General features: G+C 34.8%; 2 protein-coding genes across 6 annotated transcripts in view; one reads left to right on the top strand and one right to left on the bottom strand.

The window, feature by feature from the left end:
• LOC135081620 (atrial natriuretic peptide receptor 1-like) overlaps positions 1-26027 on the top strand; it is a 407345-nt gene that overhangs the window by 298842 nt on the left and 82476 nt on the right. For 3 of the 5 annotated variants that reach the window (XM_063976369.1, XM_063976368.1, XM_063976370.1), the window contains exons 2-3: positions 22890-23830; positions 23913-24106. The exons of the other annotated variants lie outside the window; for them this stretch is intronic. In XM_063976369.1, the coding sequence (XP_063832439.1) occupies positions 22948-23830; positions 23913-24106 (1077 nt within the window). In that variant the 5' untranslated portion in view covers positions 22890-22947. The remainder of the gene's footprint in view (positions 1-22889; positions 23831-23912; positions 24107-26027) is intronic. 5 annotated transcript variants of the gene reach the window in all.
• Positions 10355-12125, bottom strand: LOC135081774 (putative nuclease HARBI1). The gene is made up of 5 exons (XM_063976564.1): positions 11603-12125; positions 11251-11532; positions 10709-11096; positions 10495-10628; positions 10355-10405 (listed from the first exon to the last, which is right to left on the bottom strand). The coding sequence occupies exons 1-4, from the start codon at positions 11855-11857 to the stop codon at positions 10498-10500; spliced, it is 1056 nt and encodes a 351-aa protein (XP_063832634.1). The 5' UTR covers positions 11858-12125; the 3' UTR covers positions 10355-10405; positions 10495-10497.

The raw sequence follows: 26027 nt of genomic DNA, 5'->3' as shown, positions 1-26027 counted from the left end.
TGCTGTCATTTGACGTCACAAAATCACCCTCCCGTGCCGCTCCCATACCTCAGGCACTGACTTAAGCGCTAGTCCTATAAAACAAGACTAGCGGCCGCCCGCGACTTCGTACGCGTGGATCCCGTTTTACCTCCTTATCCCCGATTTTCGTAAAATCCTTTCTTAGCGGATGCCTACGTCATAACATCTACCTGCATGCCAAATTTCAGCCCGATCCGTCCAGTGGTTTGGGCTGTGCGTTGATAGATCACTATGTCAGTTAGTCAGTCAGTCAGTAACCTTTGAGTTATATATGTCACCGTAAAATTGTGAATTCCGTCAGATTATAATCTGACGTAGTTAAATTACAATCTAACCTAACCTAACCCACTGTTAGTTTACAATCTAACGCGTTATATTATAAACTGACAGAGTTCACAATTTCACGTTGACATATACATATATTTTGACTACTATACCGTTTTCATTTATAAGTTCCAGTAATCCAGTGATGGCTATTATTAAATTATATACGAGCGTGTGAAATAAGTGTGAAAGATTGGACGGCTGCCCTGGAGCAGTTGTTTTACGACGGCCATCTGCTGGACGTGGGAATTGTTAATCCCCGATAACTGTGGAGTTAAACGCCTTGGACGTGGAATTCGAGTTCCAGTAGGGTCAAATAAAGATAAAATATAAAGCAAACAACTTCAACATACATCTTACATTTTAGATGATGAAAATGAATGGTGTTTATTTCATGAAACTAACTCCTAAAGGAATTAAAATATGTAATAACAATAAAAACATGTTATTGTACACCACACACTCAAAACAAGAAAGAGTACAATTTAGGAGTCTTATCGCTATAAAGTGATCTTTTCCAGACAACCTAGGGAGAGGAGAGTTGTAAATTACTGTGGATCATCGTAAAATAATGTTAGATTTATTTAGGGCAAAGTTTTATATAACGAATAAACATTTTAGTAGTAAACTCTATCAATCCAAATCATGAAATATCAATGTTTAACTCCCATGATGTTCCCATAGCGAAAATTGGGACAGAAGTATAATTACTTAATCTATACTCACCCTGTATAATACACGTCAAGACCCAACAAGAGATGGTGTCAATTTCCTCATAATGTCAACTCAGGGTCGCAATTCCGGGAGTGAAAGAGCACGCTAGATTTGTGTACATTCAAGTAAGAAAAGGACAAAAGCGAGTTAGAAGAAAGTGGCAAATTGGTTTCCCTTTTTATCGTCAATGAGCGCAGGCTTTTGTTTTGTGACGTTTTTGAACAAATGAATTTTGTTCTTTGAAAGTATGACGTCATTTATCCGAAGTTCTGACTGATCATACATCTTAAGCTCCCTAAAGTACGCTATCGATCACTAACTAAAGTTTGGCGTAACTTCGTATGTAAGTAGATAAGAACTTTACTCTCTGAAAAAACATGGTATAGAAATACCATTATAAAATAATGTGTTCTATTATTATAGGCTTACTAGCTTTTGCCCGCGGCTTCACCCGCGTGATATTTAGTGTCACACATTGGCTTAAATTATAGCCTTTATGTCAATCTGGGTTACAAACAGTAATACTGTAAAGTAGTTTTTGCGTGAAAGAGTAACAAACATCCAGACATCCAAACTTTTGCATTTATAATATTAGTAGGTTACATGAGTAGTTGAATAGATAGTCAGACTTTCGTATTAATTATGTGTTAATATAAGCCAACTAGATGCACCTGTTGTCTCATTATCACAATATAAGGAGACTTAGAAAGCAAACGGTATTCAAAAATATCAGTCTTCTACGAAAAAATTACACGTGCGGTGAATACTTGACCCGATCTGTGTAGTGTTTCTATCTCGTATATTAACTAAATTATTACTAAAAACTTCTAACTCAGTTATTAAGTTTGGACACTTAGCAGACTGTTTGCCGCCACAAAACCACCGAGTTCTTATTTCTTCTTCCCTTTTTATAATTAAAATTGTAATCATACCGCGCTATAAATGTGTAGCTGCTTGACGACCTTTTTCTGTTGTTTAATTACTCTTTGGGACAAATTCCCATCTGTGTAAATTCTGTTTAACCAGGATATACATACATATAGAGATTGGCCTCCAATGAAACCGAAACAATGAAGGTTATGAAGGAAAAACTTACTGTCACGGAGTCCGTTCGAAATAATATTGATTTTTGAAGGAATTCAATTGGGATTTTAAAGAGCCTACTGTAACAATTTTCATTGTCATTATGAAGACCACTATAAACGAAGTCGTGTCTTTTTATCACTGGGCACTGGGCCAGATCTCAGTGAATCTCATGCGTGCATATCAAATGCACCGCACTTGAAATTCTATTGTAAAATGCCATTGCCACTGCGAAAATAGACGCAGAAGTGCACTCTAGCCGGATTAGAACTAATAAAGCAAACGTTCGGACAATATTTTGTATCATACATGTTAGTTCTCGCGTGTCTCCACCACAGTATAATTTACTACTACTAATTGGCTAAGTTTATTTGAGTCAAAAGAGAGACAATTTTATTTAGAGAGAGTCATCCCACCTCTCGTAAAACCGCAATTTCTGTAAAGCCATCATGTAGATTGTATATTTGTGAATCTTAACTGGAATTCAAAAATTACCACAATAAACGCTGTGTTGTCGTTCTACGGTCACAATAGTACTAAGGCTTTACAAGGACACCGCTTTATACAGTTTTTCTTAAAGTACCTAAGCAAGATTGTTTTTCTCTCCATTTCGTGGTATTCGATCCCTCCCCACACAATCTAACACTACGATTCTAAGATAGATTCTGAGTTCATACTCCTAAGGGTCAAGGGAGTTCATCCTAACGATGAAACTAACAACCCAAGGATTTGTGCAAGCTTAACTACAATACACACTAGAGAATAGACATCCAAGTTAACAAAAGACACCCTAACTTAAGCGATAAGGTTGCGTTTCCACTAGAGATGCCGAGGATGCGTAGCGAAAGATGCGTTTGTAAAGAACCAATAGAATCGCTTCATTACCTCGCCTTGGTTAGCACAGTCTCAGCTCTGGTTTTGCGAAGTTAGCGAAGCGAAAATTTTGTACATACAAACAAGATAAGAATAGCGTGAGGATTGCTTCCGTAGTATGTGCGGAAAAAGGAAAAGTGTGCGAGGGATGAGTGCTAGGGCATTTCTAGTGCGAAAATTTAATTGACGTTATTAATCAGTTGCCAGTTTAAATAGTAGCAACACGTGTGCAAATGATAGATAGCTCTTAGCATCTGAAAAGAGCCTCCTACACATCCTCGCACCGCTTATCTTCCTAGCACATCTCTAATAGAAACAGCCCACACCGTCTCATAGCTCCGCTATACATCCTCTCTCCACTCATCTTCCTAGCACATCTCTAGTGGAAAAGCAGCCTTAATCTATACTTCTATACTTAATATTATAAATGCGAAAGTAACTCTGTCTGTCTGTCTTGCTTTCACGGTTTAAAACCATTGAACCGATTTTGATGAAATTTGGCATAGAGGTAGTTTGAGTCCCGGGAAAGGACATAGAATAGTTTTTGTCCCGGTTTTTGAAACAGGGACGCGCGCGATAAAGTTTTTCTGTGATAGACAAAATCCACGCGGGCGAAGCCACGGACGGAAAGCTAGTATTTTATAATGGACCTAGACTAGGTTGTCAAGACCAGACAATTTACTTCTGACTCTAGCAATAATATTATCTTTTTAACGCAAAAAAATTACTGTTCTTTGTTTGGAATAAACTACAATAACGCTTGCGGTGCACAAGATGTGTTTAGAGGATGTTGACCTACCACATGTCTGGAGGTTTTAAAACTGGTATTTTTTGGACAAAAGATGTCATTAAGGCTCTTCATGCTGACTGACTTTGTGCTTTTCTAATTTTATCACATATTCCGTACAGGCGGCTACACAAGTGTTTTTAAAGGACAATGTTCGTTCTCCATACATTGTTCGCCTAAAGAACCAACAATTTTGACATATTACTACCCGAAAGCGAAATAATACGATTCTGTGTGTAAGAACAATGATTCCTGATGGACACTTGCCATAAAATTAATGATTAAGAATATTAAATCACAGCGATTTTATAATATGTCGTTTATGACAACATGGCGTCTAATGTATTGTGTGAATGTATGAACACCGATTCGCGAAAAATGTTTTGTATTGTCGTCACGCCGAGTCGCAGCCAAATAGTATAAAATAATAGAACAAGTTTTAGAAATACAACTCGGCATTCCACTTTTACAATATGCCCACATATTGCACGTAAATAAACAACATGAATCGTAGGTTGTTTCCACCCTTGTCATCTGACACATGAAATAAACTCCTATTGTATTATAGATATCGAAGCCGAATCGTATATAATAATAGAATGGGTTTTGGAGATCACTCGGGGTTCCACTTTTATAAAATACCTACATATTACATAAAAATACCACGAATCATGAGTTTTCTTTTCACCATTTACATCTGACACGAGATAACAAACTCCTATCTCCATGACTACCATCGTAGTCTATGCCAAAGACTACAATATTTTAAGCAAGAAGTTTCAAACCTTAGCGGCTACGGTAACCCCTGGGCCACATACATCATGATAACATTCGGTCGACACCGGAACGAAGTCTTGCGATTATGCAAAAAAGCATCGTATTCTAGTGCGGCTATATCACGTTCAACCGGGGTTTTAATTCGACTAAAGTCCTGACTAAAGACTGGAAGAAAATACGCCGCATTGTATGAGCACTTCGTGTTCGTTAAAGCGGCTTCAGATCTAGAGCCCACATAGTTTTCTTTCCAATAATATCCGCAAGTAGCGCTGCATGATCTTTACAACAAAAACGGCAATAGTTATTAAGGTGCCAAAATTATATGATTACTTTGGCACGGTATTATACACGTGCGAAGATTTGTCATTTTCATTCATTTCTTCATCATCATCATCATTTCAGCCACAGGACGTCCACTACTGAACATAGGCCTCCCCCAATGACTTCCACATCGCACGGTTGGTAGCGGCCTGCATCCAGCGCCTTCCCGCTACCTTTATCAGGTCGTCGGTCCACCTTGTGGTGGGTTGACATTGCAGAATATGACTTTTGATAGGTTCATCATAGAATTCGGCGGGGATATCCTCACGGAGGAAGTTCGTAAAAGGGCGGAACAAGATCTTATAATAATGCAAGGCCGAAGCTGTTACGCGCGTGCTCCTACGTGTAATCCGGCGAGTATGCAATAAATAGTAATGTCTGGTAAATAGTGGTAATACGTATCGTTCGTTCGTTCGTTTCAGCCGAAAAGACGTCCACTGCTGGACAAAGGCCTCCCCCAAGGATTTCCACGAAGACCGATCCTGCACCGCTCGCATACAGGCACCTCCCGCGACCTTCACCAGATCGTCGGTCCACCTAGTGGGAGGCCTGCCCACGCTACGTCTTTCGGCTCGTGGTCGCCACTCAAGAACTTTCCTGCCCCAGCGGCCATCAGCTCTACGAGCTATGTGCCCCGCCCAGTCTATGTCTGTATGCGCTACGATTACAGGGTATCATTTTGCATAGTCGCAAGACTTCACTCCGCTGCTGTCAAATCAATGTCGCATAATGTTATCGCAATGTGTGTGGCCCTTGGCCAAATCACAGAAGCCTATGCGAAGAAAGAGCACTTGAATGACAATAAAAATCAGGGTTACCATTTTATAAGATTTCCTCACTATTGAGGGTAACAAAGTAACATTAATAATCTAGCCATTAATTACATTTATTACCTATACGAGAAAGTAAAGCAACATGCGGTTTTATTTTAATTTGTAAAATATTAAACCCCTCATATTTGTAACAGTTTGTTCCAAGTTTAGTTTTACTGTTTTGTTAACAGTATTGCTGTTTCAGCTGTCACTGTGAAGCTTTGGGAAAATAAATAAATAGAAAAAATATTAACATAAATATTTATTTAAGTTTTTATGTTCATTATCATAATATGCCAATTTAAGTTACACTGTGTGACAGTCTTTGACACTAAACAAACTCTTCAGCTTAATAATACCTACCTACAGGGCGTTTTTATAGTTACTCTTGCTGATGAAACAAGAAGGGTTGATTCTACTACTGAAATACAACTACTTTTCTTACAGGACCAATATCAAATTCTCAAAAAAATTCACATCCTCGTGATGGTGATAATTTCTATGGAGAGGTTTTTTTTATATTCGGTCTCTTGGGATAAGTTATTCCATTTGAGCAGTAGAATTAATCCTTTTTATTCGATCACATATAAAAACAACACAAGTGTTTAGGAAAACTTCTTCTTTGGTATGGTATCACTACGGAGTTATAATGTCGGCAACTCTGTATCACTGACTTGTAACTTTCAAACAGCATGAATAATAAGGGCACCACATTGGTTTTCTTTCTGAAAAAAGGCTTTCAGTTTTAGTACTAACCCTTTAGCACTATTTCATTGAAATAAAAATACAATAAACGCACAGAAGACTGAAATTGAGTCAACTGACGTGACATTTATAATTTGTTGACATTATGACAGTTTGACAAGACTAGGGATTGAAAAAGTTTTAATTGAAAAAGTAAAATGACAATTTATTAAAACGATTCACATGGATATAATCGATTAAAAATATTTATAAAATGTTCTGATACTTGCCTGTAGCGATTATCCAATCCTGGTTTCTACTGAAAAACTACCTCGTGGCAAGATTTTAATAAAATAATAAAATCTTTATCTTCTCTTTCACAATCTATAAAAGTTCATTTGGTCTATTATTATACATGTGCTATGAATGAGGGTTTTCGCGATTGAAAAATCCGCGAGATGGCAATACGTAGACGCGAGGTCCAAATGCTGCATGATTGGTGGATATCTGTCAATGTCATGTCAAAAATAACCAATCATGCAGCATTTGGACCTCACGTCTACGTATTGCCATCTGGCGGATTTTTCAATCGCGAAAACCCTCATTGGCATAGATTATGAGAGACTGGCAACTATACTAGGTTGATATCAGGTGATCCGTCTGCTCATTTGCCTCCTGTCACATAAAAAAAATATATATGTTTCTCACACTTCAACTGGCATTGGATTCAACATCGGATTCTGACACTTTTACAGTTATGATACCATGAATATCAGTTTATGGTCCTAATTATTTTTATTTTATTTACGACCTTCGACCAGTTGGACACTTTAGATATCTTCTTGTAATAGTGTCAAACTGTCAATATCTTTTTAGCTTTTAACGCAAATCTAGTCTTCAAAGCAGTTTAATCGATTTATTTTATTTTCAAAATCGATATTTTATTGTCTATGATGGCCGCAGGAACATCACTATACATGGACTCCCAGCAATAAAGTACGGTAATGCCTCGTACAGATTTTATCGGCAAAAATTATGGAACTTGATAGGTTTTAGACCATGCCACGCACCAAAACGTCCGGAAGTTGTAATAGTATTATAGAATAAACGTTAAAAGACTTATTTATTTAATTTTTCAATGCTTAAGTGTCCATTAGAATGAAAGGGTGCTTAATGTATTAAAAAAAATAGAAAATAATTATGATGGGTTAATGTTTTTGGGCGGTTTTTTAGGCGGTTTCTGACAATGTCCTTTAGTGAATTGTTCAATCTTATTGCCTTTAAAAGTCCAAATTACATTAATAATTCAAGTGTCTTTGTACAGCTCTGCCGTTTACTCGTATCCAAAGAAACAAAAATTTAAGAAATAATTAAGTAAAGATTTATAAGTTACCTTAAAGAATTTGACGCCAGAATGGTTTTTACTACATGAAAATAACTTTATTGATCATAATAAAGTCATAATTGGATATTTTGTATTCTACACAAAAAAACAATTCAATAAACTCTACAATTCACTATTGACACACCCACAAAAAATCCAAATGTATACTTCATCTATCTTTAGATTGATTAATGACTTTTTGGCTAGACAGCTATGCTTACAAAAAACACTCCTACATAGCAACATAAGTACAAAAAGTTATATTTGGCCGTACAGTCTAGCACATGGAACTAAACATTTTTACTGCAAAACCGCACCTACAACCTACATATTTCTACATACTTAATGCCATTGTGTCCAAGTTATTGTGCTGCAGTCTGTACAATCTTACGGTCTTATTCATAATAAAATGCTAATATAGGTTTAAAACCTACATTAGCTAAAACGTTTGATAGGCTTAAAACACTCTTATAAACCTCTGATAAAAAACGTTATTCATAATCGTTTATAAACCTTTGATAGCTAAAACAGAGTTTAATATTTTCTTTCCACAGACTATACAAAAAGAATGAACGAAAACAGCTTTTTTGGTGATTTAACTTGATGGACCATGTAAAATCATAGACAAATCGCAGAAAAAAAAAACAAAAAATTGGCAGCTGTGACGTTTTACTTACTGACATTGACATTTGGCAGGAAAATTTAATAAAGTTTTCGGTTTTTTCGATCAACTCCCAAGTTTTATCAAACTTTTATAAAACTTGGGATTGTATGTTCTGGATTCTGTACCTCTTACCCTGTACTCTGCAATAAGCTCTTACGACGACCCGGCTAGTTACATCGGATACTAATTATGTCCATGACGAAGGAGAACAGACCGCCTAAAAGGCAACGATCAGAAAACTGGTTGGAGGAAGATAAGGTAGTACTTATTTTTAGCCTGATAAAGTGCCTACTAATTTTTGTAGCATGGTTTTATTTATGTTTGACGCCTAGTGTTTGCTTTTCAGTATTTGCTGAAAGAGTTGGTGAAAGAAAGAGTAAATGCAATCGAAAATAAAAATACAGACACTAACACGAATAAACGGAAGGTTGCGGCTTGGGCTGATTTACAAACAACGTTGGTACATCTTTTGATTTCTGCCTTCAATATAAAATTTTGCCTTTACCTGTAATTCAAAATCCTGTCATTTCTTTTTCAGGTTTAATTCAATGTGCGCTGGTATGAACCGCTCCATTACCCAGTTAAAATCGCAATGGAGCCTCATAAAAATCAGTGCGAAGAAAGACAAGACCATTGCTAGGCAGGCTCAAATTAAAACTGGCGGTGGTCCACCATTATCAGTGCCTGACGATAGGGCTGATGATATAGCATCTTGGTTGCCCAATGAATTTGTAGTCGATGTTAACAGATTTGACTCGGACTCAAATAAAAGTGAATTAATTAACATTCAAGAGGAGGAATCAACTCAAAATACGCAAGATCAGGAATTGATAAATAATGAAGAAATCCAATATGAATTGGTGGTACTTGATGAAGAAATAGAAGATACACATGCTTGTACTACTAGAGGCATATTGGAAGATAAAGAAAATAAAAAAGTAGAGGCAAAAGAAAATAAAGCAAAACCTAATTTTAAAGCACCAGCAATCAAAAAAAAAAGGAAACTGTTAAACAAAGAAGGCTTAATTGATTTAAGCAAAGTTAGGATTTCCGAAATTGCAGAAACAGAATCAAAATGCCGGATTGAACTGCATGAAGTTCAAATGGAAAACGAACGGAAGAAAGGGAGAAACTTGGATCTTGAGCATCAATTATTACAGGAAAAACTTAAATATTACACTCACATTAATAAAGAATAATAAGTCTTTTGATGTTAAAGTTTTTCAAGTACTAACAGATTCTAAATAATAAGTTAGTTCCTCCCTTACTTCTGTTTGTTTTTAATTTGTATTTTATGCAGTTCCAATCCGCATTTTGATTGTGTTTCTGCAATATATTTAGACGGCTATGAATATGTTTACTAGTCATAACTTAATAAGAGTTTGAGATTACTATTAACTAGCTGTTGCCCACGACTCCGCCTGCGTAGACTACTATTTCTGTAACCTACAGGATCTGTGCATTTTTCCAGGATAAAAAGAAGCCTATATGTTATTCGAGACTATATAATCTATCTGTTTTAGCAATTTATTTGTTTATAAGAATTGAACTGTGATTTTTAGTAAGTAAGTTTAATAATTGTACTTAAATTAGTGATATAAAGTAAATACACATATGCCTAGTCACAAACATTCGCCTTTATAATAATAGTGTAAATTATGGTTATTTTGTTTTAAATGTAGAAGGTTGATAACCTCCGAATAGAAACGTTTATACTTAAGCAATTTCTTTGTTTTAAAGAATTGAACTGTGATTTTTAATAAGTAAGTTTGTTGAAACTAATTGTACTTAAATTAGTGATATAAAGTAATTTGTTTTGAATTTTTGCAGAATAATTGCTTTTTTAAAGAGAACTACAGGTTTTGTTTTTGTGATAGTAACAAATTGGACTGAAAATTGAAATACAGGTATTTTTCAATCAAATATTCTTTTTATTTTCATTAAGATGCCAGGAACAGTATCTGAAAAATTAAAATACAACATTTTCATGAACTCAAATGACATTACATAAAAGTAAATCGTTGGAATTTATCAAAATGTATTTTAGTACCATTCAAAAATGTTGATTTATAAAATTTTGTAGTATCAACTGCGACCTACGCCTCAACAATGAAGGTCGGTTGTCGTGAACACTGTTCTCCGTCGAAAGTTGCGGAGTTACAGGGACCTGCTCCATATGTTGTTCTGAAAAATATTATGAATTTGTCAACATTTTGTCATAAAGATTTGTATTCCTTATGTACAGTCAAATTGATAACATTTACCTAACAATGTGTCATTCATATCAATGGCTATATTATGTAATACAGCCAATGCTATGATCACAGCTTTTCCATTTTGGAGGCTTACTGGTAAGCCATGGAGTAGGCATTGGAACCGCTGCTTCCACACCCCAAAACACCTTTCAACAGTGTTCCTAGTTGAGATGTGAGCATTATTGTATGCTTCTTCTTCTGGACGACTAGGCCTTAAAATAGGTGTAAATAGATATGGCAGAAGAGGGTAGCCCGAATCGCCAATAAGGCGTCCTCTAAACTGCCTATCCTCAAATCGTTGTTTTATATTGCTCTCCATAAAAATTCGACTGTCATGTGTACTGCCTCGCCATCTAGCCACTATATCCATTATTTTGAGGTCAGCATCACAGACAACCTAAAATAAAAAAAACAGTATCCTGTAGGTAATCCATCCAATAATATAGTGTTGAATGTTGCTAAAATTTAGATCATACAAAGTAAAAATTATAGACATTATTAAAACAAATCTTTCTCTGTTGTAAACTGTATAAAATCAAAATATATTTTACCTGAACATTCAGGGAATAATAGCCTTTTCTATTAATATAGTACTGGGCCATGTCACCTCCGGTTTTTTTAATTTTAATGTGGGTGCAATCTATGGCTCCTATCACCCCAGGAAAATTTTTAATTGCTCTAAATTTGGCACTAATTCTTTCCTGCTCTCCTATAGTGATAGGCATTTTGATGAAGGAATTTGCCTTATTCGCGATTGCATGCGCGACTCTGGCGCATATCCGGCTCACTGTCGGCTGACTTAGGCCATGGAGGTCACCAGCATCATCTTGTACCTGAAAATGTATGAAAATAATTATAGCAGCCACGACAAAGGGATAAAATAAAACACTTTTTTGTGCTTACCTCACGACGTCCCCAACATCTTATGGCCACTAAAACTTGCAGTTCAGGACACGTGCCACCACCTCTAGCGCTCTGAACCAGATCATCTTCCACCAAATCTATGATGGTGCGCACTGTGTCCTTATTGAACCTATATTTTATTTTAAAATTTAGGTCCCGCAAATCGAATGGGTTGCTTCGTTGGCGGTAGAGCTTTCTACGTCGCGCTGGGTCGGCATTATTGGCTAAATGCACAATTGCATTTATAGCATTCATTTTCACAAGCAAGGATCACAGCAAGGATATTTTGAATAAATAAACCAACGAAGTGACATTCATATGAAATGACATTTATAAAAGTTAGGTTAAAATAGGTTTATTAGAGCTTTAAACAAGGCCCGAGCTCTCGATAACTTATCACACAGTTATAAGAGGATTTTAGCGCTAAATGACGATTATGAATAACAATTTTTATCAAACGTTTTATAAACCTCTAATAAGCATTTGATAAAATGTGAAAAATGATTATGAATAAGACCGATAGACTTTAGGATCTATTCATAGTTATACTTGAAATAGTTACTAGCATTGAATGTCTGATCTTATCAAAATAGTCTTTGGACCTACTTCGCTTAGAACCGGTCAATGTCCGGTGATTTAACTAAAAAAAAACAAATCCATTATCTACGCTTATTAAAATTTTTAATTTTACGAAGTGCATGGAAAATGGATACACTTTAGTTGCTGGTGGCCTTGATGACATGTGATCCTTACAAGTTCTGCTTAGTGTATAGGGCTAGGTTCTAGAGAGTTGAAGAAACGATTGATTTACTTATATTATATCAAGCCTAAGCGTTTGCGTGTGATTTTGTCCTCATAGATTTCGATAAAACGTAACTGAATCTTACTATTTTATGTTACCTACTATATTTAACATTTAACATAGAGTTTCTTTAAAATATGTCTAATAACCTCGACCTTCACAATTAATAAATTAGTTATAGAGTTTATAGAGCGTTGTGGAAATCCTTTAGTGAGACCTTTATCCAGCCGTGTACATAATATGACTATATCCTTAATTTGGTTGAAACGAAAACTGTAAAATAATGTTAATTTAGTTGCACTAAATTCTAAACGTACATTTTTGATAATAATTTACTTATCTTTGCATGGCCGCCATTACATCTGCGCCTGCGCATAAGAGAGCGTAATGAGGCGACCGAGTAATTGAAGGTTGCCTTCTTCTAAGTTGTATTGTTTCACTTATGTCAGTTTTTACGTCGCTTCTCTATTGTTTTGGCTGTTTAATACTCTATTATTAGCATAGATAGAGTCTGTATCAGTTTATGTGACAGAATTGGCCATACAATGAAAACATATTTTCATCAATCTACGAACTTACATATTATTATCTGCGCAATAAAATTAGGCTTTTTAATAAAATGAATATTTTAAATTATCTAAAAGTTCAATGATCTCAGACTTTGAATAAAAAATCAAAAAAGGTAGGTACTCAAATTACTAAAACCAATCCAATGTCAGCCATATTGGCTTACAAGACTCAAAGACGATTGGCGTAGATTATACCTACATACACGTGCTTTAGCAATGTAAATTCACCTTTATGGTCATCATGACTTGGCCGCGGCCATGACTCCACACACCTCTATTCTAAAAATAAGTTCCTCTCGTATATTTAGTAGCCAGTTTTGGTAACTGAACATAATTATACCTGCGCGTTTTTTGCTCGCCGTTTTATAATGCGGTGTTGTTTAGGCTGTTCTATATTTAGAACAGTGTTTCATTTGAAGATTTGTGGAGGTATGTTGATGTATGACATCATGTTAGAGTGTCTTAATTTCCTCCGTCTATGTTTTTCTGGTCTCTTGTCTCCTATATTTGATTACTGAACGGATTTACTATTAATAATTCAGAAATAAAACTAATAAATCAGAAACCTCTTCGTGAAGTTAGGCACAACGTTTTTTTAAACCGTTAACCCCTCGTAGTAAGCTAAATAAGTTTGTGTTATGAGAGGGTTCATCACATTAGTCGAGCGGTGGCGGCTATTTAAATCATTTGTAATCTTGTCCACTGATAAGTACTTATATTAGTTCTAGTCAAGATATAGCCATGGCACGCCACTTAGCTAACCAAACGAATACGGATATAAAGTAACAGGTATCGCAATTCTATTAATAGTGCCTATCTGCAGCCGACAAGGTTGTAAACTTGAATTATTAATTACCAGCTGTATAAATGGTAGTTTAACGAACAGGAAATGATTTTATATAACGCTCCAATGAAGATTCTTCTTGATGATTTCAAATCTAATAATTTTGATTGTGGAATACGACTTCATTTTTGCAGTTACATAAAGCCTTTCTTTAATCAGCATTTACTGAACCTTTTTTATGTAAAGTGGTACATATTTTTTAAGAATGATGATCAGTGAATATAAATAAAATAAAATAATAATATAGTTTCTCAGGCGTGTTAACTTTGTACCAAAAAGTAATTCTAATAAAATAGTCAAACAAGCCAGTTCTTTCGATAAAAGTAAGCCTACAGCGTTACGACATATTAAATTGCTATCTTCCTTGCTTACTTCATATTAAGTTTTTAAAACAAATGACATCCATGGCCAAAGGTGAAGTAAAAAAAGCTTATTTTCTGATGCGGTTTACCACAAGGTCATACGAAAACGGATAAATCAAAGATCAATGCCCCAAGGTGCTGTAAAAATAGAAGTAAGTGCTCAACTAACAATCTTACCGACTACAAATTAGTTGTTCTGTGCTACAAGTTCGTAATGAGACTTAGTTGTAGGATCAAGCGTCGTTCACACAAGTCTTCTATGTAGTACAAAAAAGTACTATTCTAGTACAAAAAAAGTAATTAAGAAGAAAAGATAGAAATATTATGTAAAAATGCTACGCATATTTTTATTTTGTTCAGTAAGTATCTGAGGTGATTGAGTTTCTTGCGTTGATTCTTCTCAGCACTGACATGTTTATTGTTCCGAAGCAGTGATAGGGTTAAAGTAATACTGGGTACCTACTTTATAAAAGCCTATTTGCAGAAAATATATGACTTCAATAACATTATGACGTACGTACGTACGTAGCGTGGGCAGGCCTCCCACTAGGTGGACCGACGATCTGGTGAAGGTCACGGGAGGTGCCTGGATGCGAGCGGCGCAGGACCGGTCTTTGTGGGAAATCCTTGGGGGAGGCCTTTGTCCAGCAGTGGACGTCTTTCGGCTGAAACAACAACAACAACAAATAACATTATGACATTATCATATTATTATTATCACACTCATTTAGCCACCTGGAAGCGAAAGAAAGAAGCAAATGTGTTCAAAACCCACGAAGGTTGTATTTGACCTTATTTGACTAACTAAGATTTATAATACAGAACGAATACGATGCTCAAATATTAATTATAAGTAAGACGTTATGATTATAATTTCAAAGTGGAATTTATTACTTTAAAAATCTAATGTATCGGACTGTCATGGGTCGCGCGACCTGTCATTGGCCTACGATTGCGCCGGCGATGGCGATCAGCACGCGTTGGTGTGGTTGAACCATTAATACGAATTTAAAACTTCAAATGATTTATCGCTATTCCACACGTTACATAATAAATGATAGTAATACATTTACCTAATGAGACCGATTAAATGCTGTCAATATTTACGTGCGCGTTTTGTTTACGTGTTTACCTACAAGTTGCTTGATAACCGGCGCACGCGTTGTTGTGACACAATTTTTATTCAAAACAGCTTGTCGTGTGAAGGAATTAATTATTGGTCATTGGATTGAATCACCATAAGTATTTTCATAGGTACATTATCTTCACTTTTAAATACTACACTCAACATCAAACAAATCGCACCTTCCGCGACGCGAACTATAAAGATTTTCTTCTGACACAATCATGGTGCCCCAACATTATTGGTGTTATTTGAAAGTCCAATAAATATCCTTAAAGAAAAACACATTTACTTTCTAAGTAAATGATTAACATAAAATATACCATAAATGTGACTTGAAAAAATACCTCACTTTGGGCTCACCTCTGGGGTCTAAAACATCATTGCAACATGCAACAAAACATGCATAAGTTTAAAAAAAGTCTTAGGTACTATTTTAAACATAATTCACGAGTTATTTTTAAATAAACAAATTATTCAAACATCCATTTTTAAGTATAATTTTACTTGTTAAAATCGCTAAAAATAAATGTTTTGTATATTAAGTACTAAGTTAACGGATGTTATTGTCTGGAGAAAGACCATGCACCTTCTTATTTTTCTCACCTTTGATGACGTCATAAAAACAAATTTCTATTCTACGAAGTTTCGTGTTTGATTAGTCTGGTCTATGTCCAAGGTAGCCTAGGTTTGTCAAACGCGGATTCATACTTATTTATTTATATTTTATTTAGTTAAAATAGGTACACAACCAGATTACTGCTCATTTTATAGCCATAAACTTAAAAATAAATAACTAAACAGAGATCCAAAAAATATTTTTTCTTTCTTTCGTACTTTCTTTCTTTCTTTCAAAATTAGCGTACACAATATGTTTAGTACTAAAATAAAGCAACTATTATACGGGACTATTCCCACCTCTCATTCCCTCCACTGCAACTCCTGTGTAGCCAGGATCTACAGCTTAACCACCATAAAAACCCAACCAATGAAGGTCAAGTTTGTCCCGGGGGAAAGTTAAACTGTCATTGGACCCGCAACGAAATTAATCAGAAGAACATAGGAGGAGTTCGAAATTAAAGCTACTATTATAGATAAATGCAAACATTCTGAAAAAAAAATACTATGGATAGGGTCGAGGACGTTTATTAAATATGTCAACGTCTCTACCACTGCGAACCACCTCGTTGTATGAGCGGCACATTCTCACCATGGGATTGAAAAAGGAGGTGTTGTTCCTATATGTATACATATCAAGTATTAACTTCAAGATTGATTTATCAAGCACGGATTCATACAAAGTATTACCAAGATTGATTTATCAAGCACGGATACACATACAAAGATTGGCTCCAAGATTGGTTCAAATACAACCAACGTGTGAACACGCCCTTAGTTGATAACTACTTACGTGAAACTAATCCCGAAACTTTATTACTTTTCCCAGAACCGTTAGTCGTAACGAGCCAGGATAACGATACGATTTCGATACGATCCACCTGAAAATCGAATCATAAGTTTCAATCGTCAGATATCTTTTTAACTGAAGAATTGACAGTTTCAGTATGGGAAATGTGACATAATGACAAGTTTATTCTTCAATTAAATATCTGACGATTAAAAAATCAGCCCTAAAAATATTCACACAAAACTAACTTGCCGTTCTTAACTGCGCGCTGCGTGTATAGTGTTGGTATTTGATTTATAAAAAGTCCGATCAACGTACAACATCTTATAGCAGCATTTTTTTTTTCAAATTAAATAAAATAGTTTGGGATGCAACTCCTAACATTAAAACGCATTTTTTTTAATATTGAGTACCCAAACAGTGTAATATTCTTTATTAATCACGACAGAGGAACTCTTAGGCTGAGTTGCACGGGTTGCACCAGCTAACTTTGACCGCAACTTTAACGATAACCGATGTTTTTTGTATGGAATTTGACAGATTTTTGACGTTTTTCTATGTTAAAGTAAGATGGTGCAACCCAGCCTTAGCTTGCAACTAACGTACCTGAAAATTCTATGGTTTTGGATTTACTATAAACATCAAGCAGCCTAACATTCATAACATATTTTATTTAACTTTTCAACCACGCATTTAACGCATAACTATTTTTAGCTGACTATGACATGCAAGATCAAAGTACAAAAATGGTAGTGGATTTTTCCAAGAGCCCAAAATAGAAACAGAATAAATCCTTACGATTGTGTAGACTGAATAAATATAAAAGAAAATAAGGCACCAATCCACGGTAGATTGTCGAAGCCATTCGAAGGCGGTGCTTCGTGAGAAGCGACGCGGTGTAAAGTAGTTTTGTGGAAAAGAATTGAAAAAGGATACAATACTTCTTATGTGTTACTTATAGTGTACTTTACTGAAACTTCTAACGTCGAGACAAAATATAAGTCTACTTAGAAAGAAAAATTCTCATGACGACCAGTATTTCCATTAACAACTATTATAAATAATATTATTTTAACAAGTATTATAAAAAAAAGATCTGATTGTTAAATTGAATGGTTCTGAAACTAAGTACTAGACTTTAAAAAAAATCTTTCATCGTTAGAATTCTACATTAATTCTAATGATTATAGGCGGTATGAAGTGCGCTGAGTCAATTAGATTAGTATTGATTTAATACAAGGCTGTAGTATACAGATGAAGGCTGGGTTGCACCATCTTACTTTGACTTTAACAAACGTCAAAAATCTGTCAAATTCCATACAAAAAACACCGGTTAATCCGGTTATCGTTATAGTTACGGTCAAAATTAGGTGGTGCAACTCAGCCTAAGACTTTCTATAATAATTGATATGATCCTGAAACTAAATCCTTGCTTAAAACTAGATTTTTGCCGCACAAAGACGATAATCTTGATGAAGATGATCTTGATAATGAAAATGTATTTTTTGTTCAATCAAAATTCAATTACCTACTTTAACGGGACTATTCCCAACACTGCAACTCCTGTGTAGCCAGGATCTATAGCTTGACCGCCAATAAAAACACAACCAGTGAAGGTCAAGTTTGTCCCGGGGGAATGTTAAACAGACTGTTAATTCAATTACTTTGTCAACAATTTCCTAGACGCTCTTTTGTTGTTACTAAGAGTCCAGTCTAATAAACAGATCGTGCGAACAAAGTAGACAGAAAATCCTGGGTGCGAAAGGATAAATTGTTTGAACGCGATCCTGTTCCACAGGTAGGATAGGATAGGATCAATTTGAATAATGTTCTTCCTTCTATTCGTAAATCGTAAAATATTGTATTTCAATTGCTAAATTAATGTTAATAATGTCAAAAATAAATAGTTTCGATTTGATTCGATTCCATTTTACGGTTGAATTTTTAATATAGGTACTTTAGCCATATTGTATTACTAGCTTTTGCCCGCGGCTTCACTCACGTGAAATTTAGTTTGTTACAGATCGTCATAAATTATAGCCTTAATATTGTGTATAGTTATTCTGGGCTATAAACAATAAAACTGTAAAGTTTCAACAAAATCCGTTCAGCAGTTTTTGCAACAAACATCCAGACACCCATACAAATTTTAGCATTTATAATATTAGTAATAGACAAACATTCTCTAAAAGAAAACCAATATTTAAGGTTTTTTTTTTCAGGTTAACAACCTGCTTACTTAAACTTATAGTTCTACCAATACCAGTAACAAACCATCCAATGACTTAACGAAATGACATTCTGACGAAATCGTCTGTAGCACTTTCAATGAAAACAAAAAGACGTGACACAGTAAAATTCCAGGCAGCAGTACCATTTTCATTAAGTAGCATACAATTTTATGTTTAACTAGCGGCCGCCCGCGCCTTGTACACGTGGATCCCGTTTTACCCCCTTAGGGGTGGAGTTTAGTAAAATCCTTCCTTAGCGGATTCCTACGTCATAACATCTACCTGCATGCCAAATTTCAGCCCGATCCGTCCAATGGTTTGGGCTGTGCGTTGATAGATCACTATCAATGTCTGTCAGTCACCTTTGAGTTTTATATACAGTGTGAGTCACGTTAAAGTGTACATATGAAAATAGATGAAACTAGACCTATTTTTATCGACAAGAAAGAGGTCAAAAATTTTTTGAGATTTTTTTTTAATTTTTTATAGAATTTTTTTTCTTCCAATTACTTATTGTAAAGAAAACATAATAACTTTTAAACTAAGCGGTATATCTTGATACAATAAAAACAGTAGCAATGCTAAATAACAGGCAATACTAAAAAAATACATAAAATACACAAAAAAGGCCAACAAATAATAAAAAATCATACTTTTTGAAAAAAATCCGCTTAAAAATTCGTGTTTTTTTGGTTATTTGATAAATTTCTCCAGAAAATGCCCCTATAACCGGTAGTTTTTATTACTTTGTATTATTCTCTATCATATTACCTTCGTAAAACGAAAAATCGCATGTCTCTATCCCTATCACAACGTTTGCAATGATCGTTTGAACTAAGCCTCTCCGGGCGCGCCATTCAACGCTTCGTTAACAACTAAACTGAAAATGGCTCTAGATTTGTAATTTTGATAAAGACAAGTTAGATTTCAAATAAAAACAAAAGATTTCGAAGTAAAATAAGCATTTTAGTTAAAATTAAAATTGTCTCTACCTGTAGCGGAGAATAATGTTGTGGCAGGCCTTTGTTCAAACGATCATAGCAAATGTTGTGATAGGGATAGAGACATGCGATTTTTGGTTTTACAAAGATAATACGATAGAAAATAATACAAAGTAATAAAAACCACCGGTTATAGGGGCATTTTTTGGAGAAATTTATAAAATAACCAAAAAACACGAATTTTTAAGCAGATTTTTTTCAAAAAGTATCATTTTTTATTATTTGTTGGCATTTTTTTGTGTATTTTATGTATTTTTTTAGTATCGCCTATTATTTAGCATTATTACTGATTTTATTTTATCAGGATATACCGCTTAGTTTAAAAGTTATTACGTTTTCTTTACAATAAGTAATTTGAAGAAAAAAAATTCTATAAAAAATTAAAAAAAAATCTCAAAAAATTTTTGACCTCTTTTTTGTCGATAAAAATAGGTCTAGTTTCATCTGTTTTCATATGTACACTTTAACGTGACTCACACTGTATTTAGAAGACTTATGATAATAACAACATCTTTATGGTTAAAAAGTTATAAATATTAATCAATAGCTCCTTCACTTCTTGGTTATTAAAAAAAATCGTAACGGTTTACCTTCTGTTACTGATTGCTTATATCTGAGACGAGTTCAAAATTTGGTTAAAACTCAAGCATTGAATCAAGTCTGTCAGCAATAGCATCATCATCGTCATTTAATCATCACTACAAAATGACGACTCTCTTTCTCAGAGAGAGAGATATTATGGCCGCGCTGGCTAAATTTAATTTTGTTACACCAATCACAGCTTTGAATATAAATACTTCTAAAAAAGTGTAGATTCATGTCGACTGTCATTTAAGCATGAATTTTAGTTGTACTAAGCATACTGTAATTGCTTATACTGTGTTTAGATCTAGTAAGATAATTATGCGCATACGTTTGACAAAAATAGACTCGCTGATACGCGGTGTGTACAATACAATAGTAGCAGAACTAAATAAAGAATTTACTTCGACAGGGTAACAATTGCACTTATTTCAAAAGGTTGGTTTTTGTATTTGTAGTGAATCAGTATCTATAAAAATCTTATTGGTAAGACGAATGATAAATTCGTCTCAAGATTTTTTACTCTTGAACTTTTAAAGAAACCAGTTTTGATGTGGTGGTCAGGTCTGACGAATCATAACTGATACTAATTTTAGATTTTGATAGATATAATCGACAGCACATTAGACACCTACATCTACATTTTAATCCGCTTCAGTATTAACGAACGTATTCACAAACGATGCTTACTTAAGTGAAGAAGAAAATCGAACGCACAGCGTTGAATAAGCTGTGATTGGTTCGTTTGTCACCATGTGCGTCCACGCACACTGAAAGACCTCATAGTAATGTTTGTGAATACGGGGCTACTCATCTTAATAATTATGCAGTCGTACTATTCTACATCTGCATTTATCTCTTTATTATGCAGTGATACTCGTACATACTTTACTGAATTTTAGCTGTTGGTATTTGGCAAATAAACGCCATATTTCCTAACATTATGCACTGATAACGGATAAAGTATGTAAGAACACAGAACTGGCGGCCAAATATTATGGCGCACTATCCATACATTAGGATCGCACTCTTGCGCAGCTGTGGTGACGCTTTTACTATGTACAGATGACAAAACATATCGGCATCTTATGTAGTTGCAATACGGGCTATTTTACAACAAAAATAACTTTAATGTGCTATTGACTGACCTACTCAAGGTCAAAGTATTATTTATGAAAGAAGATTACCGAAATTTTGTCACATCGTCCGGAAGTGTCACTCGAACAAAATGAATGGTACATTGTCCCAAATGACAACACATTATGTCCCAAATATGTCATGCTTAGGAGATAACAATGGCCGAACGATGTAGTGCGATGCCTTAAGTGGGAGCGAATGGTATACCTACTTTTTAGGCAAATCGTAAAATGTCGCATAGTTTTGGCAGTTGGCGCCGCTCCGTTGAATAGTTTAGTAGCTATATCGTATAAGATAATTATGGTTTTATTGACCCTGAGGGGTTAAATTATGCTATATTATAGTTTGACAGTATGTAAGACACTTTGGCATTAAGTTATTTTAGTACCTCCATTCCATGATGACATGACAAGAGATACATGACCATTTATTCTACACGTGTTGAACACAAAGGCTATAGATATTATACCCTTTAGTCCCTTTTTTTTTCGAAAAGTCTGCTTTCCATCTAACAAATTTTCCATTTAATAATGTGGGTTATTATTAAATCTTATTATACGGCACATGAACCAAGAAACCCGTTTTTACTGTCAAAATTAACTAAGCCAGTAGAGAAAGCTTAATCAAAATAAACAATTAACTCATAATACCAAAAATAGACAAGAATGAGATAAAATAGAACAAAAGCATTACTTTCGATATATTATACCCTTTTTATCTGTCACACCATCTATGTTTATCAGGAAAGGCAAAGAAAAGGCTATCATCATTGGAGTTGATACTTAAGCGTTTAAATGGGTGCTTAATCATGAATGTTTATTCAACATTATTTATGTAGGTACTCTACAAAATTTTGTTACACAATATCAAATTATAATTAATTCGTGTCACAATCCCTCTGCCCAAATTATAATCAAATTTTCGTACGCTATCAGAATTTATTATTAATGATCGATTAATAATACTTAGCACGTGAGTGAGTAACTGAGAGTGAGTACACAAAGCAAATAAGCATTCTGTTGTTACCATACCAGCATTACCAGCTATAAAGGCAAACGTTTGTCTCGGAATCAGATAAATTAATTTCTATTGTTAAACACAACACGAGTCTGTTTGAAGACCAATCAAACCTATAAATACCTTTACGATCAGTTTTATTGCATTATACCACGCAACGATCATCGCATTCTACGTTCCGAAAGTGAAACTAATTGGATTGATTGTACAGGTGACAAATGTAGTGAAATAAGAAGTGAACCATAAAAATGACAAACATTTAAAATAAAATGTTAAAGGAGATCGTCCATGCGATCCTCCCACCGAATCCAGAACGGACATTTTCTGATACCGACTGCAAAACAAGATCAGATTCCAATGGAAAAATTATAGAAACAAAAAATGAACGCACACAATCAAATAAGACTGTGGACAATGCTAAAGCATACAAGGTTAAAATAAAATTAAAACAACCTAGCAAACTTCCAATGTTAACTGTGTGTCTCATTTTTTATGTTTGTTTTATAAATGTGATAATTATGTGTGATGTTAATATTAATGATGTAAATATGAAGACTTTTAAAGAAGCGAGGAAAGCACATGACGTGCATACGTTTAGAGATAAAAAGTCATGGAGAGGACATAGGTTCGAAGATAGAACGTGGCATGGGAAGAACTACCGTAAGGGTAGGGCTTCACAAAGGGAAGATGAAGATGATAAAGCAGATAAATACACGGTTCCTGAAGCCCCAGAACTCAATAAGTATTTATACGATTACTATAGAAATAAAGAAGACATAATCAATGCAACTGAAAAGCCACAGAATTTTCCTGCAAGAAAATATAAATATGACGATGAACTAGCGGTGGGATATCCCCATGATCTCGCATCGAAACCTTACTACGTGAAAAAGACAAATTTTAACCTTAGACCAGAAAGGCATGAATTTCATAGAAAGATTGTTAAGTTGGGTGTCCTACTACCAGCTGATGTGGACCAAACATTTTCACTGGTGAAAGTTCTTCCCATATTGGAAATGGCTGTTCAGGCGGTGACTAAGGCTGATGGACCTTTACCAGGTTGGAAAATCCTGGTAGATTATCGAGATACTGGCTGTTCGTCGGTTGAAGGACCTTTGGCTGCGTTCGAATTCTATGTCAATGGATCTGCAGGTAAGTCTATTAAGTTCAACTCCTTGTATTCGTATTTAAAGCTATCTTGGTAGAACAAAATCTCAGATGACGATGTTTTTAGATGCCTTCATCGGTCCTGGGTGTGAGTACGTCATCGCACCGGTGGCAAGATACGCTGGCCAATGGGGGATACCAGTACTTACAGCAGGAGCTCAAGCCCAAGCATTCACTTATAAGAACCCCAGCTACGCCACCTTAACGAGAGTGATGGGCAGCTACCTTCAAGCAGGAATCGCCATCCGCAAAATATTCGAGGTAATTCAAATTGTTGTGTGTGGAAGAGGTTATTATTTGTGTTATGTATTTGTTTTATTATGTTGTCCGCTTATAAACAAGCCTTTATTTTTACCTTTTGTTTTATTTTCATTGTTGCTTCTGTTTTTGGATAAACAAGGAAAGGAATTGTATTGGTATTCCAAAAAAGCCTCGTCTATTATAATGGTAATAGATATTAAACGCTATTTGGCAATGCTCGGCTTACGTGATGTGAATATACAAATGAAAGACGAATGCCAAATTAAATAAAAATTCCAAGGGGCCTATTCTGGCGCGCGTGATAAATGTTAGCATAGAATTTGGATATGGAATTCTTCGATAACCGAAGGCTTTCCATTAATAAAAGTGTTCAGTCACCGGCACATCAGCCTTTACATTTTTGTACTAAAATGGCTTTTATCACGAATGCTACAGTTTTAACGTTATGTGTGAGCATCTGGTAGCATTAAAATAATGTATTGTGTACTTTTATGTTTATAATATTGTGTTTCGTAAATTTTATCCTCATTTGTTGCTTTTTCAGCAGATAGTATTTTATTTGCATCAATCAATTCGGTTTGATCATTGAGCTACTTTATATTATTTAATCAAATGCTTTGCTTTATTTGATACAAATAAAATACTTAAAAAAGATTTTGTGTTTTGTATTTTTTTTTTCAATTTTCCGTCTTATTTCTATCTGATTATAAGTTGCGTTGCGTTTGAATTAATTTTTACGTAAACTTTTTGATTCCAGCCAAACATTTTTGGGTCAGTTTCACATTGCATTATGCCACTTTAATAATGTTTTCAAATCTATTATTACATAATAGAAATTCCAATCATCACATTCTGGCAACTCGAAAGTTGAATTCCAAACTAATTAATTGTGAGACAGACCCTTTAATGACATTATTATTAACGTAGTCTATAATATAATTTGATATTCATAAGCTTTATTGAGTTTCCCAGAATCCAGAAATTAAGACGTGTTTGTTCACTTCGGTGAAGTAATTACTCGCTCAAAGGCATTGGATCAGACTAAATTCCTCACATATTTGATATTTGCTTGTGGAAATTTCTATCTACGAATATAATATGATTCCTATTTGTTGGTGTCAGCCTCATAATATTTATATTACGCTAGAGAGTTATGTCGCTGATCCAATGGCCAAAACCCTTCAGCTTTCTTTTTAAAATTTTCTTTTTAAAGTTTATTAGACAACATTCACTGAAATCAATTCAGTAATTTAAGTGTGGCAATCAAACAAATAACAGACAGACAGTCATATTTTCATCATTTATTATGAGTAGTATAGATTTTTAGAACCATAAGGCGGTTATCACACTGCGCCGCGCTCCGCGCGAGCGCGGGGCGACAGATTTAATCATTGTATGCAAGTACCTCAGTTTGTATAGAAAACACGCGCGGCACTTCACACTGACAACGCGTCCGCGCGCGTGATTTTTTATATGAAAATCACGCGCTCCGCGGCGGAGCGCGGCGCAGTGTGATAACCGCCTAACAACTTTAATTACAAACAACTGTGAATTAGGAGCCTTGTTTGAAGTAATATTAGGGTATCTTATGATAGATAGTATAATAATTCAAAGGACGATATTTATAATGGTACACCCATAATCAATTAGCGAGATATTTGTTACTAGAGTATCTCACTTACATGAATTTTGGGAAAGTAAAACCTTTCATCGTATATTTCTTTTTCTTTCTTTTCTTTCTGTTCTGTTATTTGGTGTGCAATAAAGAGTATTTATTATTATTAATATTTCTCAGATTTGTTTTCATTTATTAGGCATATCACTTGGGACTTTCCGCCGAAAAACTTTCAGATTATTATTATGCTCATTACTTTCAAAAATTAGTTCTTAGAAACGTGTTTGCAATAAAATTACAATATTT

Source organism: Ostrinia nubilalis, chromosome 20 (genome assembly GCF_963855985.1).
Source record: "Ostrinia nubilalis chromosome 20, ilOstNubi1.1, whole genome shotgun sequence".
NCBI classification, from domain to species: domain Eukaryota; kingdom Metazoa; phylum Arthropoda; class Insecta; order Lepidoptera; family Crambidae; genus Ostrinia; species Ostrinia nubilalis.
The sequence above is the reverse complement of the archived record's forward strand: the minus strand, read 5'-3'. Positions and strand labels throughout refer to the sequence as shown.